Source organism: Podarcis bocagei (genome assembly GCF_964188305.1).
Source record: "Podarcis bocagei genome assembly, chromosome: 11".
Lineage (NCBI taxonomy): Eukaryota > Metazoa > Chordata > Lepidosauria > Squamata > Lacertidae > Podarcis > Podarcis bocagei.
The window spans coordinates 51,470,739-51,494,585 of record NC_138136.1 but is presented as its reverse complement, the minus strand read 5'-3'; the positions used below and the strand labels follow the sequence as shown (position 1 = coordinate 51,494,585).

Sequence of the window (23,847 nt, the reverse complement as noted above, 5' to 3'; positions counted from 1 at the left end):
AATTTAAGGACTATTTACAAAAACATTATAAGTTATATGAATGTTGAGAGTTTGCTAAGTGCTTTGGAAAAACACGCTTCAGTATTGAAATTGGTCAATGATTGAAACTAAGTCTTAAGATTTTGAAACGTATAAATTATGGACTATATAACTAAATGAAAACACAAAAACAACTGAAATAAGGTATTAATTTGCTGTTTATTTTTTATTGTAAAGAAAGCAGGGGATGGAGGACGTGGGGAAGTCTGGTTGATTATGAAAATTGATCTGAAAAAGTGAATCTCTTCTTTCTCTTTAAAATTTCTTTTCTTCTCTGTAAAACCGCTTTTGTTGTGTTACTGATGTTGTATTTTAACCCTGGAAAAAAGCAAATAAAAAAACTATTATAAAAAAAAAGGAAAGACTCACTCAAAAAATTCAGAGAGCCCCAGCCAAAATACTGGCCTAATGTTGACTGTATGCCTGTCACATGAAGACTCCACTTGATAACTTGTCCTTACTGCTGCTATAGCGTGATGAGCCCATTCACCTTGCAGTACCTCTAGCATCCTCTGATTCTAGCATCAGTCTGGAGAAATCACATTTCCTTGGCAGTCATCACAGTGCTGAATACGAAGCAACACACCACTGTCCCCCAAACAGTTCGGTAAAACAAAATAGTGAGCTAGAGAGGAGGGACAAGTCATTTCCTGGAGGCTTCTTCAACTTGTGTTACCCATAGCAATATGTGCAGGTCGTTTTGCATACACTTCATGAACTAGTTCAGAAGATGGTAAAGGGTGTCCAGAGTAGAATCAACTCAAAAAAAGGGGAGATGGCAGAAATCAGAGATGGTGGAGAAGAGGGGACGGTAGATGAAGATAATCAATGAACTCAAGCCACAGAAAGGTTATGCAGTGGGGCAAGGAGAAGGTGGCAAGTAAAACGGGCTTTGTAGCTCATTTTTGTTGAGTGGAAGGAGTGACTGGTTATAGTTGGTGACTGAGTGGGAGATGTTGGAGTGATTGGATGGAGGTGTGGCAGTAGAATGGAATGAGTGACGCTGAATGAGTAGTAGGTTTTTGTATGATTGCGTAAGGCAGAATCTGGGTGTGACACATAGTATTTTGTGAGTCAAGAGACTGCCTTCGCAAGAGGGAGACTATTCCTGATTCTAAAGATGTTTCAAAATGTGCTGCTGTATTTTTGATTTGGGGGATTTTATTGTTCCACAGAGATTCCTGGAGGGCATTTATGGTGCTTGGGTTGGCACCTCCTGCTAGCTGTGCAGGCAAAAGCCTTTCTTCAGATTATCTCCCCAAAGCGGAAAGGGGCCATCCTGCCAACCAGACCAGCCCATTCTAGTGTTGTGGGTAGTGGGGTTGAGCTGAGCTCCTTTTAAAAAGTTGGAATCTCTTTTTCTTGTCCATTGGTTCAAATCATACCCTCTGAAGCAGCAGAAAACAAGCTTGCTCCATATTTTATGTGATAGCCCTTCAGATAGTTGAAGAGGACCATCATACCTCCTCTCAGTTTCTTCTTCTCCAGACTAAACATCCCCAACTCCTTCAACCATTCCTCATAAGGCTTGGTTTCCAGACTCCTAATCATCTTCGTCACCCACCTCTGCGCACATTCCAGCTTGTCAGTTGAACCTTCCTAAGCCTAGTATTTTCCTTACATTTTTTTTTTTTTTTTTTTTTTGGTATACTTAACATTTGTTTTCAAATTTACTTATAGGTTATGGACATCATCATGTACTGTCTTGAAGGTTCATTAGTCAAGAAAAAAGGACTTCAAGAGTGCTTTCCAGCTATCTGCAGGTAGGGTCACAAATTGAAAAGAGACTGGTGATGAGCAGATTTTGCAGCTGTTATAATTCCTATCCCTTCCTGTTACTATAGTTTATTGGCATTAGGCAAATGAATAGTCTGTCCTAGGAATGTTACAGGGTTTGGATCAATTTACATTGACTCCTATCTAAACCAAAATCATGGACAGAAGCTCATGTTCAGTATTAAGTTGAAAGTTCTTTGGAATAGCTCATAATGTGCCGACTTTTGTTGGAGGAATGGGACATGGAGGAAGGCGTTAATTTCCTTCATGAGCACAAATCATCCCATGTCTGAGATAAGCCAACAGGTGCATGGTCAGCCAAGCCAGTTGCTATGGAAACAGCTCAGTGCCATCTATATGATTAAGGCATGTCAGTTCATTAGTCAGTCAGTGAATCTTGTGAAGTGAATTGAAGTCTGTGTTACATCTTGGAACTGCTGAAGCAGCAGAAATACTTTGTACTTGTATATATATATGTGTGTGTGTGTGTGTGTGTGTGTGTGTGTGTCTGTATCTGCAAAGCCTACAAGCTGTATGTATATATCCATATCCAGAATGGTATTACTGAAGCCTTATCTTCTGCAGTAGTCAACTATTTCGGACCTTAAGTTGACTCTGTGTGGTGACTTGAACTGGGGGCAACTTCCGCTGAGTGGGTATCTCACCTCAGATTCCCAACAACTTTTGGGCATGGTGAAGGATCATTTCAGAAAACCATGCCCTCCTTTTTCTACTACCTGTTCTTATGGTTTGGGTAGCAGTGGCTATTATGCCCTCCACATGGCATAATCCAGATTGGAGTGAGTGCAGGAAAAGAAAGCAGGTTTTTCTATCTTCACTCTGGCATCTTCAGGGTAGAAAACGTTCAAGAAAAACAGTGCCATCAGTGAGGAAAAGCAATGGCTTCAAGATCGCATCCACAAGAGACATTGATACATGGCCATACAGCCCGCACCTTCCCATGCTATGATCTCCATAGGGCCCATGGCAGGTTTGCTGCCCAACCAGAGTTGATGTGAAGATCCAATTGTAAGGACCATGACGCCATGTGTATGTTGAGTGTTAAAAGTTCTATTGCTTCTGAAGATCTGCTTTAGAGGTTTTGATAGGTACCCATTGGCCAAGACTATCAGGCTGTTGGGCACATAGAGTAGGGTCTTTCGAGCTGTGGTCCCTCAGTTGTGGATCTCAATTGCAGGAAGAATCAGACAGGCCTTATCTCTTGATAGTTTCAGACAGCCCTGTCACTTCCTGGAATAGCCAAGATACCTTCCTGGTGAAGTGGTGGGCCATTAAGGAGAGCAAAGGAATTGACTTTGTACAAGCCAGCAAATGGGTGGCCCTCCCTCAACTGGCAGGTAGTTGTTGTTGTTGTTTAGTCGTTTAGTCGTGTCCGACTCTTCATGACCCCATGGACCAGAGCACGCCAGGCACTTCTGTCTTCCACTGCCTCCCGCAGTTTGGTCAAACTCATGCTGGTAGCTTCGAGAACACTGTCCAACCATCTCATCCTCTGTCGTCCCCTTCTCCTTGTGCCCTCCATCTTTCCCAACATCAGGGTCTTTTCCAGGGAGTCTTCTCTTCTCATGAGGTGGCCAAAGTATTGGAGCCTCAGCTTCACGATCTGTCCTTCCTGTGAGCACTCAGGCAGGTAGTTAGAAGAAGAAAAAGGCAGAGTTGAGAAGAGAGGTTGGACTGATGCGAGCTAGAAGCAAAGCAGCAAACTGGAAAGACAGAGACAGAGCAATGTTTGATTTTTGTTTAAATCCAAGGCTGTGGCTATGGGGGAATAAGGGTTTCTTGGGGCATTAATACTATGGATCCCTCCATCATAGGCTCAGGTTGTATGTATGTGTAAATAAACCACATATCATGAAGACACCACAGTCTCCGCTGTCCGTCATTTGAAAATGAAACACGAACCCTGGGTAAGCGCCTGGAACCCCTGGAATCTCATACCACTCAGAGTTTGGGGTGGCGTACAGCAATATTTAGGCTATGCTGGGTTCTCATGACAGTGCTAGCTTTTGAGCAGTATTTTAGAGCAGATGATTAGGCTATTATTGTCTGTGTTTTGATGTGTATTTTCTAAGCTGCTTTTGGGAAGATTTTTTAATTTTCAAAGCGGGCTATAGATCTGTTAAATAAAAGAGCACAGGTAGTGATTTCAGTGTAGCACGCTGTGAAAGCAAAAAGAGGAACGGCAATTCTTATAGGCTGCGCTACTGAAAATCTGCTCTGCATCACATACTTGAAATGCAAAGGCAAGGACAAGTTGGAATTAATGTGAGAAAACTCTCTATCCTGGAGGCATGTTTAATAGAGACACATTGCCTTTTAAATTGTATTAAATAGCATGTATTATATCTTATTGTACGTAATTATGGCTTCTATAAAAATGATACAGCGTTGTGCTAATGACAGTACAGATTAGCTTTCAGACCAGGAGAGATTTTTTTTAATATGATTTTGCTTTGTAACTCTGGAAGGAATCCAAGTGGAAACTTTTGACATGATCCTCTTACTAAATATTTTAATATGATAATGATCTTCCTGCTATACTGATTAAATGTTCAATTGCATACCTGTTGTGATCATATAGTGCTGTCAGTTCGAACAATATCAAAGCATATTCCCCCGCCCCCAGCTAAGCTGTTATTTTTTGTTATTATAAGCCATGATAACAGCTGTCTCCTAAGTAAAGTGTGGAGACTAATGACAATTCCATTGTCTTCTTTTCAGCAAGGGAGGGGCGCTGGAGGCAAGAACACTAGAGGCAATACTCCAATAAGAACAAAAGCCATTCCAATAGGATTTGTTGTTAAGATCCACTGTCCTTTTTGCTTTCTGCCACAAAGGCCTGTTGAGGGTCATGGGTTGGATTGACCTATAGTCTTCATGTTAGATTGAGTTGGGGGGGGTACTTTCATGGTCCTCATGTTCAAAGTAGGTTGGTGGTCACGTGCTCCTCTACTCCCAGACCCTGACATCCCCTTCCCCATCTGTCATGCCCAGTCATCACCTACTTTTGACCCCTCTCTCTGTGACCCCTCATGACAATCTCTGTGTTGAAACATAGATCTTAGAGACTCTCCCCCTTCACACATGGTTCCTACCACAGCTAACAGATCACTCAGTATACAACTTTTAGACTAGGGGTTCCCAAACTTATTTGGCCTACCACTCCCTTTTCGGGGGAGGGGAATACACAGCGCCCCCTGGAAATCTACCTTCTTTCAGCGAAGGGGTGGGACCGGCATCACAACATGCCAGCCATTGGCCAAATAGGCAGGCAAGCTGTGATCCACTTCCTGGGGCTGAGTGAAGCCAAAAAGGGTTCATCCAATCCTGGTAAACCTTCCCACCTCCAGCACAACGACCAGATCCAAAGTATTGGCTTAGAAAAGGTGTTCCTTCGTGCATGGAGGAAATGTCTCTTCCACAGTGATGCCTAATGTCACCCATGTACAAAACCCAGAAACAAAGAGAATATGCTTTGATCAATACAGCGGTACTCTCACGTGCAGATTTATTAGATCCGTCTGTTATATTAGAACTCACAGATTAAATCAGATTAAATCAACGAATTTGCCTTTCCTCTTCCATTCTTTTATTACAAGTTGGCCTTGGAGGGAGGCAAACTGTTGGAGAAGTAGTTATGGGGGTGGGACGGGACTACTTGGAAGGGACCTCCCCCTTCCCTTCCAAGTAGCCCTCCCCAACCCCCACCCTGCACACACAAAGAAATTACTGGTTTGCAGACTAATCTTCTCCCCTCCTTTTATTTGAAATTTTAATAATCTTTTAGACTTTGCCTTTGTTCTGGTCAACTTCATGTTCAATGAAGATTCCCATGCAATCTTGTTTACCAGAACTCAGGCTGCCCTGGAGCATCCTTTGCAGATCAAAGCAAAAAAAGTTAAATTGCAAAGCAGTTCAGCCGCATTGAGAAGTAAATTAGTTTAAACTCAAGGAAGCTCAATTGCTGGATCTTAATAAGGGCGAGCATCTCATTTTAGCAAGCATAAATTAGGCACCTTGCTAAAACTGTGGCCTACAACTTATAGTTTTAATAGTCTGCGCATTGCAGACCTGATTTGGAGCATCTACATTTACACTCTGTTTTTGTAACTCATGTATGTATGCTTCAGTGGTGGTGAGCCTCATATTTCATATTAATTGCTATCATTATCTAACTGCGCTTCAGGATTGCAGTGCGCATCAAGAGGACAGTCAGCCAATGTAATCCACATCGGCTTTCCCACAAGTAGCAGTGGGGATGTCCCATTTAATCTGTAACGTAAATCATATAGGGATATGCATCTTCATCAGCTTTCTTGAACCATTTGTTGCACAGAACTCTGTGGGTCAAATCCAGTATCTATTGACTGTGTTTTATTCAGACCGATATCTTCTGATATTTTGGCTAATCTTGTATTCTGACTACTGTATGTGCCATTAAAATGCCAGACAGGGATCCTGCAAGCTGAAACAATAGAATAGTAGTAGAAATTGTGTTAGGCATAGGGTAATGTAGTTTTTGACATTTTGAAAATGTTAGGAGTAGCAAGGCCTCCTCTTGTTTAGGCCTTAATTCAGCAAAATCTTCAATACAATCATTACCATGAGCCTTCCTTTAAAAGGAATGCTATCACTGAACTGTAGTTGTTTGATATTTGGGATTAAAATTCAGTGAGGAGCTACAGCTGAAGAAATGGTAACAATATTGATGGAGTATCAGTGGAGGTGTTTATTCTAGTACATCTTTGGTTTCTCCAGACTTTCCCTGAGCTCTGACCTTGATTTATGTTTCTGAACCCCCCAATTTCCTGTTGTTTATTTGTTCCGTGTGGTGTTTTATTTTGACTGTTGCATTGGTTTCATGTTGTGTTTTTGTTTTGATGACATTGTTTTTATATTGTACACCGCTTAGAGGTGTGTTTTTTTTTAAGTGGCTTATAAATGCTTTGTATATTAACTAAATAAAAATACAAGCGCTATAGTTGTTTCGGGACAGGGGGGGGGAGGCAGATGGAGAGGAAACAGGAAACAAAATGCAACTCAATGAAGAGAGAAAGTCGATTCCTAGGAAACTGAAGTGAGGGGATTGGGAATGCCCATGGTGACAGAGAGGAAGCCAGAGGAGAGGGAAAACCCCAGGAATTCTGACCTAAAGGTCATCATGAAAAAGGCTGTCCATTCAGCCTCAGGTCACAGTGAATCAAACATAACAGACGGTGTGCTTCAGGTTTCCACTTATATGCCCAGTTCTTATTGCTTGAATCTTTCAGATCAGGTCTCCAGGATCCAATACCTGAGTTCGGCCAGGCTGCCCAACCTCACCTCCTAGAGTCAACAAAAGCATCAGCAGCCAGACTGATAGGGAGAATGCAAGTCCACAGCATACCCCCCCTCCATGGAGACCTCCTTCTGACCTCTGTTTTAGAGCTTCAGTTTAACAGGGTGGTGAGAAGAGAGATTTCTGTGTGAGATTCCCTAGGCTTCTTTAGCTGTGTGCACTGATTTCTGCACATCCCCATTTCCTCCTGCCAATGCTTGGCAGCATCTGCAGCCAACAAAAGGCTGCTTCTCGAGGGAGTACAGAAGTGTGAACCTAAGTGTTCACTTATGGTTGCACTCGGGTTATTGTAAATATTTGGAATCCAATCTTATTCACTCTTTAAATAAGCATTGCCTAGTTTCCCCCTCTATTTATTTGTAAAAATAGACAGTGACTTGAAAGAATTACCATAGAATGGCTTGAGTCGTGGCTTATTTTATTTCAGATAAAATAGGTGTTAAGCAAACAGCTTATTTATACCAAAGGAAAGAGTGCCTGTGTCCCAACATCACCTTGAGGTTGATTGTTCAAAACAAGTGCAAACATTGCCCTTCACTATGTGAATTTATTTGCCATGGCCTGTCCTTCTCAAACAGTCATATCATATGTCAACTTTGAAACTGTGACAGTTCACAAAACACAAAATCTGTGGAACCTCTTAAGTATAGATGTATGAATTTCAAATTTATTGCTTAGCCAATTGGCCATTACAATGCAATAATTAGATCACCAATGACTGAACATGACCAAGCATTCACAACGTAATTGGCAATTTCAGATATAATTTAAATCAAATAATTGCATTACCTACAATTACTGATATGACAAATCAGCAATCTATCAAACCTATCAAAATCATTCATGTTAAGATAAAATCTTGTCCAAGATAGACATGTTTAGAATAAGTGAAATTAGCTAAGATAAACTTACTCTGAATGTCTATAACTGGAAAGTTGGCATTATGAGATAAAATCTATCATACTTTAAGAAGACTTAAGATGGAGAGTGGCAAATACGTAAATAGATATTCCACATTTCAGTAAAAGCATGTCAAATAAAATGGATCATCTATTATTAGTACCATTGCATGCACACCATCTGAATGCTTGTAGCAAATATTTTTAAATTCTCTCAAGACAGTGTGTTTTTAATTTATGTATTATATTTTAAGAGTTCTTATAAATTTAGTGGTCAACTAGCTTTATATATATATATATATATATGTAAGAATGAAATTTTGGGAAACCAGCTAGAAAAATATTTTTGTTCCTGTTCTCTGAGGAATATTCTTCTGTATTGACTCTACTAATATTTTTGTTGTTGTAGTTGTAAACGATTCTGTTTCCCATCTTGATTGTCTGATGTTGGGCAAGCCACATTTCCTTCCCTTCATTATTCTATCAAGAAGCATTTTCAGTTATACTGTCTTCTTACAAAAATAAAAATATTGATATAGAATAACACCAGTAAAAAAAAATACCAGCATGCAAGACCTCAGTGGTGGTGATGCAGAAAAACAGGCCTCTGCACCAGCTATTGCAAATTGTCAGGGGATTGTGCACACAGAAACACAGACTGAATTCATACTAAGCCAGAAATCCTGATTTAATAAGCTGGGAGATTCCTGAGGTCCTTTGCAGGTCCTTTGCAACCACTTTGCTTCTTCCTTTGTGAAAGTAACTGACAAAGTTAGGATTCATCATTTAACCATAGCTTTCTATTACGTGCAAACCCAGCCTGGTTCAAACCAAGCCAGAATATCAAGCCAACTTTAAATCAGGACTTCCTATCCTGGTTTGTTCTGAAGTCACAAACCATAGTTTTTAAGTTCGCACATAATGGAAAGATATGGTTAAGTGCTGGATCCCAGCATGTTCAGCCATGCACATGGAGGGAGGAGCCAGGGGGCTGCATGCTGGTGTGTGCTTTGCTTATTATGCCAGGATGTTTGACTTAGTATTGCATGTGAATATGGCCATACTGTTTTGGAAATCCCATGCAAGTAGCAAAAGCTTTAAGGGGTGTTTATTTCAATTGCATGAATTGATATTCCACCCTTCAGTATAAATATTTCCAGGATGGTTTAGAACAGGCTTCCTCAACCTCGACCCTCCAGATGTTTTTGGCCTACAACTCCCATGATCCCTAGTTAGCAGGACCAGTGGTCAGGGATGATGGGAATTGTAGTCTCAAAACATCTGGAGGGCCAAGGTTAAGGAAGCCTGGCTCAGGACAAAATAGAGAATTATAAAATCTTAAGACCTACAGATGCACAAAGAAAGATAAAACAACAGATTAAAAAACTAGCACCATTAAAAGACACTCTCCTCAAATTAAACGAGTATGAAACTGGTAGAAACTTATAGTGCTGATATATCCCGAGTAGATCTCTGTGTGCTGGACCATTGCCATGAAGAAGGATCAGAAATCAAGAACCTCAGTGGTTCTTGGGTGTCACTTTGTCGTGTCATCATTAACAACCCACTGCCTTTTTGCGAGAGAAATTGCAAACGTCCAGAATGCAAGGTTAACTGTTAACACAGCCCTACAAAATTGCCCCCATCTTTATATTCCCTTATAGGTTACTCTTCATTGCATTTAGCTTGGTAGTGTCACAAATTGTGCAAGGCTGCATTAGAGCGAAACTGCATTCCTGTGCACAGAAGTCTTTGCTGGTGCAAACTGTGTATGAAATTATGCTCCCCAAATTCTACTCAATCCCAATCAAGAAAGCACAGAGCCACCTGTTGCTTTCTCCCTAATCTATTGTTGTACAAAAAAACAAACTGCAGCAAAGCAACATCTTAGAATCCTTTTCAATTTTTTTGCCTGTGTTTTGTTCAGCCGTATTAAATAATTATGGACAAACTTCAGTGCCTCAGGCATCAGAATTCCTTAGACTAAAACCTCCTTGCTCTTCAGAATCGCCTTTTCAGTACTGCATTGTGTTTTGCCCCCCACTGCAGCTGAAAAAATAAAAGATGCCAGTATTTGCATTATAATCTATTCTTTCCTCATCCTCTTCCCGTTTTCATCAGGAATTTGTTTCTCCCTCGCAGTGGCGTAGCGTGGGGGGTGCAGGGGGGGCCGGCCGCACCGGCCGCAACATGGGGGGGGGGGCGCGCTCGTACTTGCAGCTCTCTGCCCCCTGCTAAAATCCATGGGTTAGGGTGCGCAAATTACTTGCCTTGCCCCGGGTGCTGACAACCCACGCTACGCCACTGCTCCCTCGTACCATCTTTCCTGGAAAGAAGGTTGGTTGGGGCTGTTTGCAATACAGTGGTACCTCGGGTTACATACGCTTCAGGTTACATACGCTTCAGGTTACAGACTCCACTAACCCAGAAATAGTGCTTCAGGTTAAGAACTTTGCTTCAGGATGAGAACAGAAATCGTGCTCTGGCGGTGTGGCAGCAGCGGGAGGCCCCATTAGCTAAAGTGGTGCTTCAGTTTAAGAACAGTTTCAGGTTAAGAACGGACCTCTGGAGCAAATTAAGTACTTAACCCGAGGTACCACTGTACTCTTCTATATCTATCTATCCCTCTTCCAAGAGAAGAGATTTTGGAATGCCAATGTAAGCAGGTGCAGTTAATGTTAGCATCGCCTACACAGTGCCATGCAGGAACAGACAGAAATCCCCCACCTGCTTCTGTGCGGTGGTGGCAGGAGGGGAAATCCCTTCATATAGTGGCAAATCAGGCCTTCAGTGCAGAAAACTGTAGCAGGCAATCAATAAACCAATGATCAGCATTTGATTTCCAGATCACCACCTAGTTAAACCATCAGCAGTAATCCAACTGTTATCAGTTGCATGTGAAAAGAATGAGGGAGGCAAAAAATATTGTATCTAACCTCCATATGGATGCTGTATCCTAGCTCCCATTTCCTCTCACAGTGAAGCCAGAAACACGGAACTGTGTGCTGACACGAATAATGTTTTTTTTCGCTTGCTTGGGTCTTCGGTGCTGCATATGCTTGTTATTCCTCGATTGTAGCCAGAGTTGTGCATATATCCACATTTGAATGGGCTTACCCTTGCAAAAGGAGTGTAGCACAGAAAAACAAAAACACACAGGGGTTTTGTTAGCCAGAACTCACAGGAACTCAGTTCCAGCACCTCTCAAGTAGGCGCCATTGCCATTCTAAGAGAACGAGGGAGGTGTTCAAGGTTAGTTCCGGCTCTTCTTTTTCTAGAAAAATAGCACTGCTCCTAATGGTTGCCATTGCAGTACAGCTTGCAGAGTTTGACCAGGGAGACCTGGGTTCAAATACCTGCCCAGCCACAAAACTTGCTAGGTGATCTTAGATGAATTAATGCATTATTATTATTATTATTATTATTATTATTATTATTATTTTATTATATTGCACTTTCAACCTCATGCGCCTTACAGGGTTGTTGGTAGGATAAAATGGGATTGTTAAAATGGGAGAATATCAACAATTAAAATGGTAGTCCTCCCCCAATTATTATTTTTTCAAACCATCCCAATTATAAATGGAATTAGTTGCTTTAAAGAATGACATAGGTTCCTGGCGAGGTACATATGGCAAGGCAAGAAACCCAGGATCAAATTCAAATTATTAACAGATTTAAAAGAAAGGGGTGGATTTGCATTGCCAGACTTTAGGTTATACGTTGAAGCTGCATGTTTAGTATGGTTAAAAGACTGGATTATTTTAAAGAATGCTAACCTATTAGATATAGAAGGATGGGATAACATAGTAGGTTGGCATGGTTATCTGGGTTATGAAAAAGTGAAAATACATAAGGGTTTCAAAAACCATATTGTTAGAAAGGCAATATTCAAGGTGTGGGAGAGAAATAAAAATTGATTAGAGCAAAAAAAAAACACCCGTGGTGGATATCACCAATGGAGGCAATGGCGGTTTAAAGGAAAAACATGAGTACCAATTGGCTAACATATAAAAAATTATTAGAAGAACGAGATAACCAACTAAGACTAAAGGACTGTGACACATTAAAACATATCGGCGTAAACATATTGGCTGCAATATCAACAACTCAACAGAATTTTCAAACCAGATAAAAGGGAAAATGGGTTTTACAAGATACTTTCTGAACTAGATAAAGAACTCCTCTCAATAATGAAAAAATCTGTCTAAAATGTATAAATTATTATTAAATAGGCGCCTAAAAGATGAAGAGGTCAAAGATGTAATGGTAAAATGGGCACAGGATTTTGGACACACACAATATAATAATAATAATAATAATAATAATAATAATAATAATAATAATAATAATAATAATTATTATTATTATTATTATTATTTTATTTATAAGAAAGTAAGAATGGGATGTTTTTATAAATTACATAAAAAAGGAGGTTCCCAGACCATCACTTGGCTTGGCGTAGATCCCACCGACAACCAGAATGTTTCTCCACAGATTTAACAGCTGATTACAAATATTTAGAATAAGGAACTACTAAGTACGTTCAAGGGTAGCAGGAAGTCATGTTATGAATCAAGGAGTCAAGCCAGTTAGATGTAAAAAGACAGCTTGTACTACTTACGTAGAAGTGTAATTGAAAATGTTTGTTTTGCGGGTACTGTTTTCTTTTTTCCTTTTCCTTTTCTTTTCTATGTATGTGGTTTTTTTTCTTTTTTGCATACTCTATGTGTGTATATATGTGAAATATTAAAATAAATAATAAAATAAAATAAAATGGGATTATTAGGAGAAGTGTGGGATGAAGAAATAAATTTCCAAAAATTAAATACTATATGTGTTTCAAGAAAAATCTTATCTGGACAGATTGAATAAATATCCTATAGTCTTTAAAAAAGACAGAGAGCTCCAATCAGGTCTATTCAGAGCAGTTTCTATGTTCTGCCAAGAGTCTTTATTCAGTTTAAATTGTTGCATAAGAAGCTAGATAGGTGCATTCATCTGGTAAGGTGCAGAGCTGCAAGACAAGGGTGTCATGGCAGTTAGAACAGCCGTTTGCATATCCCTGGCTAAAGTGGATTTGCAGGACCAGGCTGTGAAATAAAACGTTGATACTAGCAGTGCTATTAATTACCAGAGTGTAGTAAAAAAAGAAGTTTTGCATCCCTCACAGTCTGATCAAATCTCACTCGTTCCTTCCTCTAATGTTCAATTCAGGTTCTACATGGTCAGCTATTATGAGCGGAGCCACAGAATAGCAGTTGGATCTCGCCATGGTTCAGTGGCCCTCTACGACATCCGGACTGGAAAATGTCAGGTAAATAAATCATTGTGATCTCCTCTCTGTAAACTGTGGAAGTTATTGAAAGGAAAGAGACTAGCTCTGCACCAGTTGACATGCTGAGTCGCTGGAACATTATGGATAATGCTAAGGGGGATCAATAGTTTAATGAAGGACTCAATGTATATAGAGTCTTACTGTTTTCATTTGCTGTAACCGAATGGCCAGCACAGATGGGTTAATAATAGCTGTCCGAAAAAAGCCGTAACTTCTCAAAGGGTATCTTGAGTGTTTTGCTTACTTCAGATACCGTTCCCACCCTGTTAATTCTTCTGTTTGAAGTAGAGCTGTTTTAGTCAGATCATTAAATATATACAAGCCCATATTTCTCATATATATATTCAAGGCTTTTTAAAGCAAGCACGATAGATTAAAAACATTACAAGTAATCATCACCAGAATGTAGTTGAAATTAACCTGCGACCGTAAGCACAATTACTACTAAGTTAATCACACTGTAAATGTACTTAAGATCAAACTGTAAATTTATTTCATTGGGTCAAAACACGCCAGGTTCTTCTACCAAGGCAGAAAAAACAAAAATGTCTAATCTTAAGAGACAGATACCAGCCTTCTCACATTGCTAGGAGCCATAGGTCAGGATCGTCTGATACTTATTTTTCCTTGTGTTCTCAAGACACACACATACAAACCGTACCTTCTTCTTCTTCTCCCTCTCTCTCTATATTTATATATATATATATATATCCTAGCTACTTAGGGAAGAGGCAATCTATTCCAGTTTGCTCTCAGCTGCATTAAAAAATTACAGGCTAAATCTTCAGTTGCTTTTTTCTTAATTTTTAAAAATACCCTATTTATTTTAGAACGTGAGCCTCTGTTCTTCCAAAGTGCCATAGTTGCAGTGCTGATTTCTTCAGATCCCAATTACCGGGGGGGGGGGGAGGTGCAGGGAACTGTTTCCAGTCAGTGGCGCTTAGGTCCTGTGACCTCCACAGATCATTTTGGCAGGTCAGCAATGCCTCCCACCTGCCAATCACTCGACCTCACCCTGATGTCAGTGGAAGCATTTCCCCCTTTATTTCAAGCCGCGCAGGCAAAGGGACATGTCAGATGGCAATGGTGGTTGCTCGTGAGTAACCAGTCAGGACTCTGACCTGTCTTTTACAGGTTTTATTTTGGTGCAAAACTATTTACGGTGCAGAGCCACAAGTTCATGTCTGCCTCAGTCGCTAGCAGAATCCAGGAGTGGTCGTTTCCGGGTCTTCCCCCAACATAAGAGCTTCATCACTCCCAGCCTTTTCCTTACTTCTTTGCGTTTTACACCTCTGCGCAGGGTGGGCAATGGAAGGGGTCTGCTTCCCTTCTGACAGGCTTGGCCAGGAGCAGTGCTGAGGCTCCCAGCAGCATCCTCTGGTCCTTTCCCCTCTTCCCCACTGGAGGTGTGGCTTTCCTCACCACAGGAAGGGGAACTGCTTCGCAAGATTTTCGGAGGTTCCCTGTAACCCAACTGCCCCTCTGCTTCCCTACCCTGTTCCGATGGCAGTACCCTGACAGGACAGATCTTGGTTAGCACCACCAGCCAAGTGATTGTCAGCACTTGCAAAGGCGCTGTCTGCAAACCCCACTTTCAGCAGGGAGCTCCGTCCTTACCTGCCCCACACCTGACATCATATATGATGTCAAGTTGAGGGCAGGTGGACGTGGCTTGGGGGAAAGAGCTTCACTTGGGCCAAATTTGCCTGCAGGCTGGAGACTCCCAGCTGCTGCTCTAGATTATTTGTCTATGTGTTATAAAACACACATCTCATAAGAAGAGCATCATACTCCCATGCTGTCCTTCACTGAAAGAAAACCCGTGGACTGGCAATAAATAGAAGTGCCATTTAACATTCCAATATGGCCGGTACTGACATCTGACAATGAATATCAGAGGAAGCACAAATAGCTGGTCGTCTTTTGGCGTCTCAGCTCCTCTTTTGTCAGGCAAAAGAAGGGATTTTATTCTCTTATCAGGAGATACACGTGATTGATCCATCTTGAACTAAGGCTTTTCAAGCATGAATGACCTCAGTCCTCAGTCAGAGGAACCCTCACACATGGTCATGTTCTCACATAACAGTGAGCCAAAAAGCTTCACTTTATAAAGCAAGCTGGTACATACATACAACACAATTGCTTCCACTTCAGTCCTCACCTTGTGCTGACAGGTAAACAAACCAAGATGGGTAGAGCTTAGGAACATGGTTTGTTACTCCCAAACAAGCCACAACCTGTAAGCCAACAACAAACCATGGGTTAAGACTGGCTAACAAATGATGTTTCTTTCTCATTTGTTTTACTCTCTGTGCCTTCCCCCTTTATTTCAAACAATAGCACAAAGAAGAGTTCATCCTGTGTCCCTCCCTCCCTCCCTCCCACAGTTAGTTTGCTAACATGTCTGCAGGGTAAATACAGTGAGTTTTATTTCCACCACTAGTTCTAGAAAGCATGGCTCCACATTATGGATTCTAAAATGTGCTTTTAAAAATGTGTCTGTGAGTCTAAAGTAGCTAACAAAGGTCAGAGGTGTTGATGGACAGGCTGGGCAAGTGCTTACAGCTACATCTCTGTATGAATGGCTGAATCTGCAATGAAAATCTTCCCTCTGGCTTGGTTTGCCCTTGGTTCAGTAGACATGCTGGAGTATCTTATCTCCCTGACTTTTCCCCCCTTTCCTCCCAGCAACCTTTTAGGATGCATTCTGTGTTTCGGCAACGGGCAGCTTGAAAAAGGCAAATAACTGGCTTATATTTGTACCTTTTAGCCAGAAGTGTTTTGGGTTTTTTGTTGTTGTTTGACATGGCACCATCTTTTAAATGACTACAACTAAATCCAAGCCTTTTTAGGTAATTCGCATGAACAGCTCCATCAGCCGGTTTGGTTATATTCACAGGGAAAGGATGTTTGAGTGAGGAAAAGATGTTCTCATTGGAAGTACACTCAAGGACAGACTGATTCACACTATTATTATGGTCTGGGGTTGTGTAGGCACAAATGGCCTTGGAGGGAATGCCATGGGAACCACTCCATCTGATCACTCCCCCACCCCAAGTCCTACTCCATTCCCCCCCCAACATTTTCTGGGGGGGGGGGGAGGTTCAGTACAACTGAAATGGGTCCTCTTGAATTAGTTTGTTTTTACACAGGGTCCAACCAAAAACTTTTAAAGCTTTCATTGATAGCTTGCAGTGTAAAAATCATCCGGTGATTGACAGCACTACAAAAACATGGATCTAAGTCACAGGTCCTCATGTGCATAGGCAGACAACAAAACTATCAACAAATTATACAACAGAATAAATGGTAGTTTTCTTTTCCATTTTTCAAAAATGCATATCTAACATTCTCCTTTCGCCATTGACCAGGAAAAATTCTGGTTGCTATGTAAGGGATTTAGGGTGCGCTAGATTTGCTTTTGAGTGTGTGGCAAACAGGAGGGTTGTGTGCAACACTAGCAGATCCTACTAGATAGAATGAAAGTGTCAAGTGAGGCTCCTCGTGATCTTGCCGCTTGGAACAGAATGATATTTCTCTGTCCAGACTTTCTGTACTTCACAGAAAACATGGAAGCAACATGTCTTATTTTGTGCTGGATGGGGGAGAAAGACCCCTATCTTTCCCTGATTTCTCTGGCACCCCAGGCACTTGGGTGGGTCTTTCACTTGTCTCCAGGCTTTGGAGACTCTCAGAAGCAGCAATAAATTAGCTCACAAAGTGAGGGGTTGACTCCCCTAAGTCCTCTGCTCTTGCAAGAAGGCTTAGATGAATGTGTGAGAGTGGTGGCCAGAAATAATGGCTAACTACCACTAGGGTTGCCACGTTTCCTCTCCTTTTTTTCCATCACGTTGCCATACATCCAGGTTTTCCCTGACATTTTGCTGATTCGGGAAAATCCCCCCCGATGCCATTTTTACACCCGAAAATCATGACATGTCAAGAATTTTCCTGACGTATGGCAAGCGTAACTACCAGAAATCCCCAAACTTAGGAATTCCCTACAGTCAAATGACTTCATGGTGCCTTTAACAACACATTAGGCAAATTCATGGAGGATAGGTCTAGCAGGTTCTATTTTCTTGTTGTTGTTGTAAATTTACCTATTGGGTTTATCTACCTGGTTCACTCAACATTTTCTCAAAGTGACTAATAGCTATGATAGTTAAATGCAACCCACTTATAGAATCATAGAATCATAGAGTTGGAATAGACCACAAGGGCCATCGAGTCCAACCCCCTGCCAAGCAGGAAACACCATCAGAGCACTCCTGACATATGGTTGTCAAGCCTCTGCTTAAAGACCTCCAAAGAAGGAGACTCCACCACACTCCTTGGCAGCAAATTCCACTGTCGAACAGCTCTTACTGTCTTACTTATATTCAGAGGCAGGACACCACTGAAGATCTACTGCAGCAATGGGGATCCTTTGGTCCTCCAGATGTTGCTGGATTCTGATATCCATCCACCCCAGCCAGCATGGTCAGTGATCACTGGTTGGCCTGTAATTGGTCACAGGTTCCCCCAGCCCTGATCTACTGTTTGGAGACCAATCTGGAGAGCTCTTGTCTTCATGCCCAGCTTGTGAGTTCCTGGCATGATCCAACTGGTGTCTGTTGGAAACAGAATGCAGGGCTGGATGAGCCTCTTCATGGTCCAATAGGGCATTTTATTATTATTATTAAAAACAATAACACAAAGAGATGTGACAAACATGTATCATAATCTTCCTTTTCTGGGAAATGGTATTTGCAGCATCTGTTGTAAGCTAGGTCCCTGCTGGAAAAGTTAGTGTCACTGTAAACTTAACTGCTTATCCACACTGGAATATGGGACGCATCCCTTCCTGTAAATAAAGTTCAGTTTGAAGAAGGGAGTTCTAGCTGCTTCCATTTGACAAATGATTTCAATAAGTTTGTTGTTAATTATTTAGTAAGTTGGCAATTATAGGAGCCCGTTGGAGAACTTGTTAGCTGTTGCTCTCAGGAAGCATGTGGTTCTCCTGCTCCTGATCTTGTAGTCGCTTTTGAAATGTTGTGGCTCCCAGTGGCCACATTGGGTGTCTGTTTGCACCTAATGTAGTGCAGATGTCAGTGGCAGAGCTGGCAACTGCCCCAAATGAAATGTGTAATTCACAGGTCCCCAAAGAATCCAACACTTCCTCTTATAAATATGACACATCTTTGTTGCAAGCGAAGTGCCTTAGTCCCTACGCTGATACTAGATTTCAAGATTTTAAACTTCTCGCCTTACCCTGACGCCAGAGTGCAAGGGAGAACAACTTGTCTGCAGTGCATACAGTAAGCCCACAACTTATGCAGAGATTTCATTCCAGGGATCGTGCCTAAAGCCAAACCTGCACAGAGTCAAAACACATTGGGTTCAATGGCAGGTGGGATTGCCAAAGTCATTTTCCCCACCCCCTTTTAATTAATTAATTAATTTTGCCACACATGTAAAACTGAATGCGCTCAAATTAAATGGGCGTAAGTTGCCGGCTTGCTGTACACACATCCCTTAAGGTGAAGCTATACAGTCAATTTGTGCAGCTACGCTGGGTTTGGAAGCAGCAAATTGGGATCCAGTTTATAACCGTGCTTCCTCCTCTGGTTTGTAGCCCACGAATGGAATTGTAATACTGTGTAATGCTCGTGTTCTGTCAGTAGATGTCAGTCTAGTGCAATACGTAGAAACAGAATATATGCATTAGACTCGAGTAACAAAACATGTGTATTAGACCTGTTCTAGCCTATAGAACAGTTGTTCTTTCCATCACTACTTATGGCAGAGAGGTCCTTGGCAGATAAACTTCTTGTGTTCTGCAAGTGATGCTGGAGAAGGCCTGCTGAAATGTTCATGTTCAGCTCTATGCAGACTGTAAAGCCAGTTCTATTTCTGCATGGGAAATCATGCCAAGGAAACAAGCCCACATGAAAGGTTTGTATGTGGGCTAAATTACACTGATTCCAAACCTAGTCACCGTGTTTTCAGTAAGGTTTGCATCATGGTGCAAATGTTTGGATACTGCAGTGTTAAAAATCTTAATTTACAGCAGGGGATGAGAACCTGTGTCCCTCTAGATTTTGCTGAACTACAGAGAATCCTGTGCTGTGGGCCTCTTCAAATATGCAGTCAGTCCTGGAATGGCATCCCCTCACTGTTAATGAAGCCCCATTGAACAGAACTTTCATCTCCTAAAAACTCGCCATTCCTCTTGGAGCCCTATGTCTCATGTTCTTCAGTCTCCAAATGTGTTGCTTTCTTTCATTGCAACCAAAAGTGTAAAGCCAATTATTCATATTGCGTCCCAAAAGTCTGCATAGGAAAGAACACTGTTTCAATTTCTCCTCTTATCCCAAATAAGTCTCAGTATTGTATACCCATTCCCCCGGATATTATTGGAGAATATACCATATTTTTCTGTCTATAAGATACCCCCTATTTTGGGGGACTCAGATTTAAGAAAATGAGGAGAGATGGCCCCATGTATAAGATGCCCCCTAATTTTCGACATTATTTTTAAGGGAAAAACCCTTTAAAAAATTAGGGAAAAACACAGAAAAATACAGTAATTAGAAATGTAGGTGAAAATAGCCAATGCTGATTTAGGCTGTACCCTTTTCATGTTCTCTAAATTTTAGAAAATGAGAATACTTTGAGATGGTGGGCAAGGGAAAAGGTAGTGACAGCAAGGAGGCAGGGGGGTAACAGCAGGGCCATGAGGCTACAGGAATGTGGGTCTGAGCAAGTGTCCAGCCATGCCTATCCTTAATGCTTGCCCTGTCATCAGGGAATGGATGGGCTTTGTGAGTGCTGAACGGGTAGGTCACTTGGGGATATTTACAGATGGGTGAGTCATGGATGAGGGAAGGAAGGCACTTGATTGAAAATCTGGCTTTCTTGTTTTAAAACATTGGAAAGTTATCTGCAGGGAGGGTAGTCCTCGGAAGTCAAATGCGGCGCTCATCTCGCTTTATTGGCCAAGGGAGCCGACGTACAGCTTCCGGGTCATGTGGCCAGCATGACTAAGCCGCTTCTGGCGAGCCAGAGCAGCACACAGAAATGCTGTTTACCTTCCCACCAGAGCAGTACCTATTTATCTACTTGCACTTTGACGTGCTTTCGAACTGCTAGGTTGGCAGGAGCAGGGACCGAGCAACGGGAGCTTACCCCGTCGCGGGGATTCGAACTGCCGACCTTCTGATCGGCAAGCCCTAGGCTCTGTGGTTTAACCCACAGCGCCACCCGCATCCCTCTTAACCTGAGTTAAGTTTAGTTTAATTTGGAACTACATATCCAAGAGTAAACAAACCTATAATCAACTGCCTGGAAACCATTATATATTCCATAGAAAATTCTGCTGGCACACAGTGTATGAATTCAGAAGCAAAGCCCACTGGGGTTTTTTATTATTATTATTGGAGTGAACTCCTGGTTAAGCATGCTCAAGATTGCAGCTTTACAATAGCACAAGGCTGTTGTTACAAATGGAACATTTTATTGTTATCGTTATTATTTATTAAATTTGTATACTGCCCTATACTAATAAAATACCATTGCATGTCTCAAGATACTTTTGTTTAGCATGATATTCTGTTGATGCAATTAATAAAATTTCTTCTGCATTAAAATAAACATACTGTGTATCCTTTCTCTCACCTCAATGAGGGATGTACCTGCTCTATAGGACTTCTTTTAGTTTTTTATGATTCTGTAAAAAGGCAGGCAATGCCCCAAATCATTATGCTTTTTGCTTCATATTTTAGTGATATAATTTAATGGCATGTAGTGAAAACAGTCTGGTGGGCTTTGCCTATTAGTCATAGCTTCAGTTAACACTCAGTCCTCCATACATTCTTGGACTATGTATGCATCAATTCTTCTATCAATTTTTCATATACAACCCTCTAAATCATATCCGGCAGTAAGCTGACAGTACATGTGTGGTGGTGTTGTTGTTGTTTTAATTATTCACATCGCCTTGGGTTTGTTAGGTTGTTTTCATGTTCTTTACTTTGTATACATATCCCTCCAAAATGCAATGAATTATTTCTGGTGTGTGAAGAAACAAACTTCTGTTGTCTGAACAAAGGGAGACAAAAGGTTACTTTAGCTTGGATTTTTTAGAAGCAGACCAGTTGTTTCTGTATGCATTCTTCTCCCTTTTCAGCACATTTTTAATCAGGTCCCGAGCAATGATGGCTCTATATTGCAAACTTGGAGATTGCATCTAGTGATTAATGCCATGATGGATGCAGAGAATCGCCTTTTCCTTGAGAAATAATAAATCAACATTTATTTCCAATACATTTTTTGTTTGGTTTTACTGAACGGTTTCGTAAAATTAGCACCACATATTTAAAAAAGTAGTCATTTATTAATACTGTGTACAAAATATTGCCTCTGGCAACAATGATCTGCATTGCAATATTATCCTGTTATGTTGATTCATTAGTTTTGTAACAATCTGTACATATAAATCTATTAACCTAAGACTGTTACTCCCTGCTTAATTTTAAAGGCAATTGATCGTTAAGTGTTGTTTTCTAAATGGGCAACTTCAAAAACTTAATATTGTGATTGCCTGGTTGGAATCCAGGTAGCAGCTGGGGGGAGGGATCTTTAAAAGATCTCTCTCTTAGGAGTTCAGCTGCATTCCTTTTGGTATTGCACGATAAGTATTCAGAGTACATACCATTTCCTGTCTTACAGTCATCGCTCACTGTTTAGATCTGTTTCCATTGGACTTTCATGTTCTGTACCTTAGATTTCTTTTCTTTTCTGCTACAAACGTTGGTGTATAAAATGCTTTTAATGGCAGTTGCCTTGTGCTTTGCTGCAGATGAAGTTAGAATTCATTTCATTTTTAGGGTGCTTTCCTGTAGTGGTGGGTAGTGTATTGTGGGAAGTGGAACAAGGCAGTGTCCTTCCCATGGCTGTATTGATTTGCCCTTCAGCTGTTTGCAGTGCATAGAGAACCTAAGGCCTTGTTGTTGATTATCTACACAATGTCTCTGTGAACATTATTGACCCATTGCTGCTTACTGCCTGTGGCTCTTGATTTTTCACACCGTCTCCATGACACTCATAATAAAACATACTATCTTATTGCTACTCGGCTCTGGAAAGCAAGTGATGTAGCTTTAGTACAACTGCTGCATTTCTGGATAACATTTATTATATGTTGGACAGAGACCTATAGCTGCTTTAAGGCTGGACATTGTGTGTTAGATTTTAGCAGATTTCCACACTTTGGAAGAAAAATATTGTCGCGGTTTTGAAGAGGCGAGCTTACGAGTTGTGTCGCTGAAAATGAAAATGAACTGTGTGATTATTGCAACTGATTGCACAATATCGCTAAATCAACAGGCACTTCATAAGAGCTGAAAACACACGGTACTCAGCCTGGCGTTATTTGCAAGATGATAGTCACTTCAGTGGCAGTGTTTTGGCTTTCACTAATTGGCTGTTGGGCTCTGCTTAAAAAAAGAAATAAAAAGGTTTGCCTCCTACTTTATTCAGTGATTTGTGACGAAACAGCATTAGACTCCTATCCTTACTCGTTTTAAACTGGGATGATCCCGTAGATGTATATAGGAATATGTTAGGAGTACAGGACATGGTTTGATGGGCATGTCTGTTTAGCGCTTTAATCGATCACTGTGGCCCATGGTTTAATTCATACCATGGCAAAAGCATTTCAGTTTATTTGTATGGGATACCCTCCTTAAAATGTTGGGGTGCTTTTTTTTAAGTAGGTGAGTGTAATAGTGCACTGCGCTATTCCTGTTGTTTATTGGCGATGCATTCGAAGCCACACTAGGCCTACAGATCTTTTAATAGAGTTACTGCTGTCATATTAATTTACTTATACATTCTAGAAAAATATGGTTTAAAATTATGGCCTTCAAACGCGGTCATAATTTTGTTCTTTTACAGCATTGTAAAATTGCTTTTACAGCATTGTGGTTTGAGCACTGCTTAAATCATGTATTCCTTCCCTAAATGCATAACATGCTTAGCCTTATCCACTATGAATTTGTCTACCAATGGTTTCCAGTATTGGAGGCAATATGCTTCTGATTACCAGGATCGCAAGCCAGGAGAGGTCTTTTGCCCTCATGTCCTGCTTACAGGCTTCTCATGAGTAGCTGGTTGGCCACAGTGAATATAGGATGCTGAGTTAGGTGGACATTTTCACTGATCCAGCAGGGCTGCTGCTCTTATGCTCTTATTTCAGCTGGTTTTTCGAGTCTACTCAAGATTTGCAGCATAGTAAAATCTCTCCACAAGTGGGAATGAGAAAGCGGGAACCTTGTGTGCTTATGGATCCTTATGCAGTTTATGGATGATTTCTGATGCATGCTAAACCATGTCTTTTATTCCTCAGGAGCACTAGTATTTTTCATCAGATCACTGGTACTTTCTTTTGGGTG

At 41.1% G+C, this 23,847-nt stretch overlaps 1 protein-coding gene across 4 annotated transcripts in view; it reads left to right on the top strand.

Moving 5' to 3' along the window:
- Positions 1 to 23,847, top strand: part of WDR7 (WD repeat domain 7) — a 221,194-nt gene that overhangs the window by 162,890 nt on the left and 34,457 nt on the right. For all 4 annotated transcript variants that reach the window (XM_081212629.1, XM_081212627.1, XM_081212628.1 and 1 more), the window contains 2 exons: positions 1,720 to 1,802; positions 13,291 to 13,390. In XM_081212629.1, the coding sequence (XP_081068755.1) occupies positions 1,720 to 1,802; positions 13,291 to 13,390 (183 nt within the window). The remainder of the gene's footprint in view (positions 1 to 1,719; positions 1,803 to 13,290; positions 13,391 to 23,847) is intronic.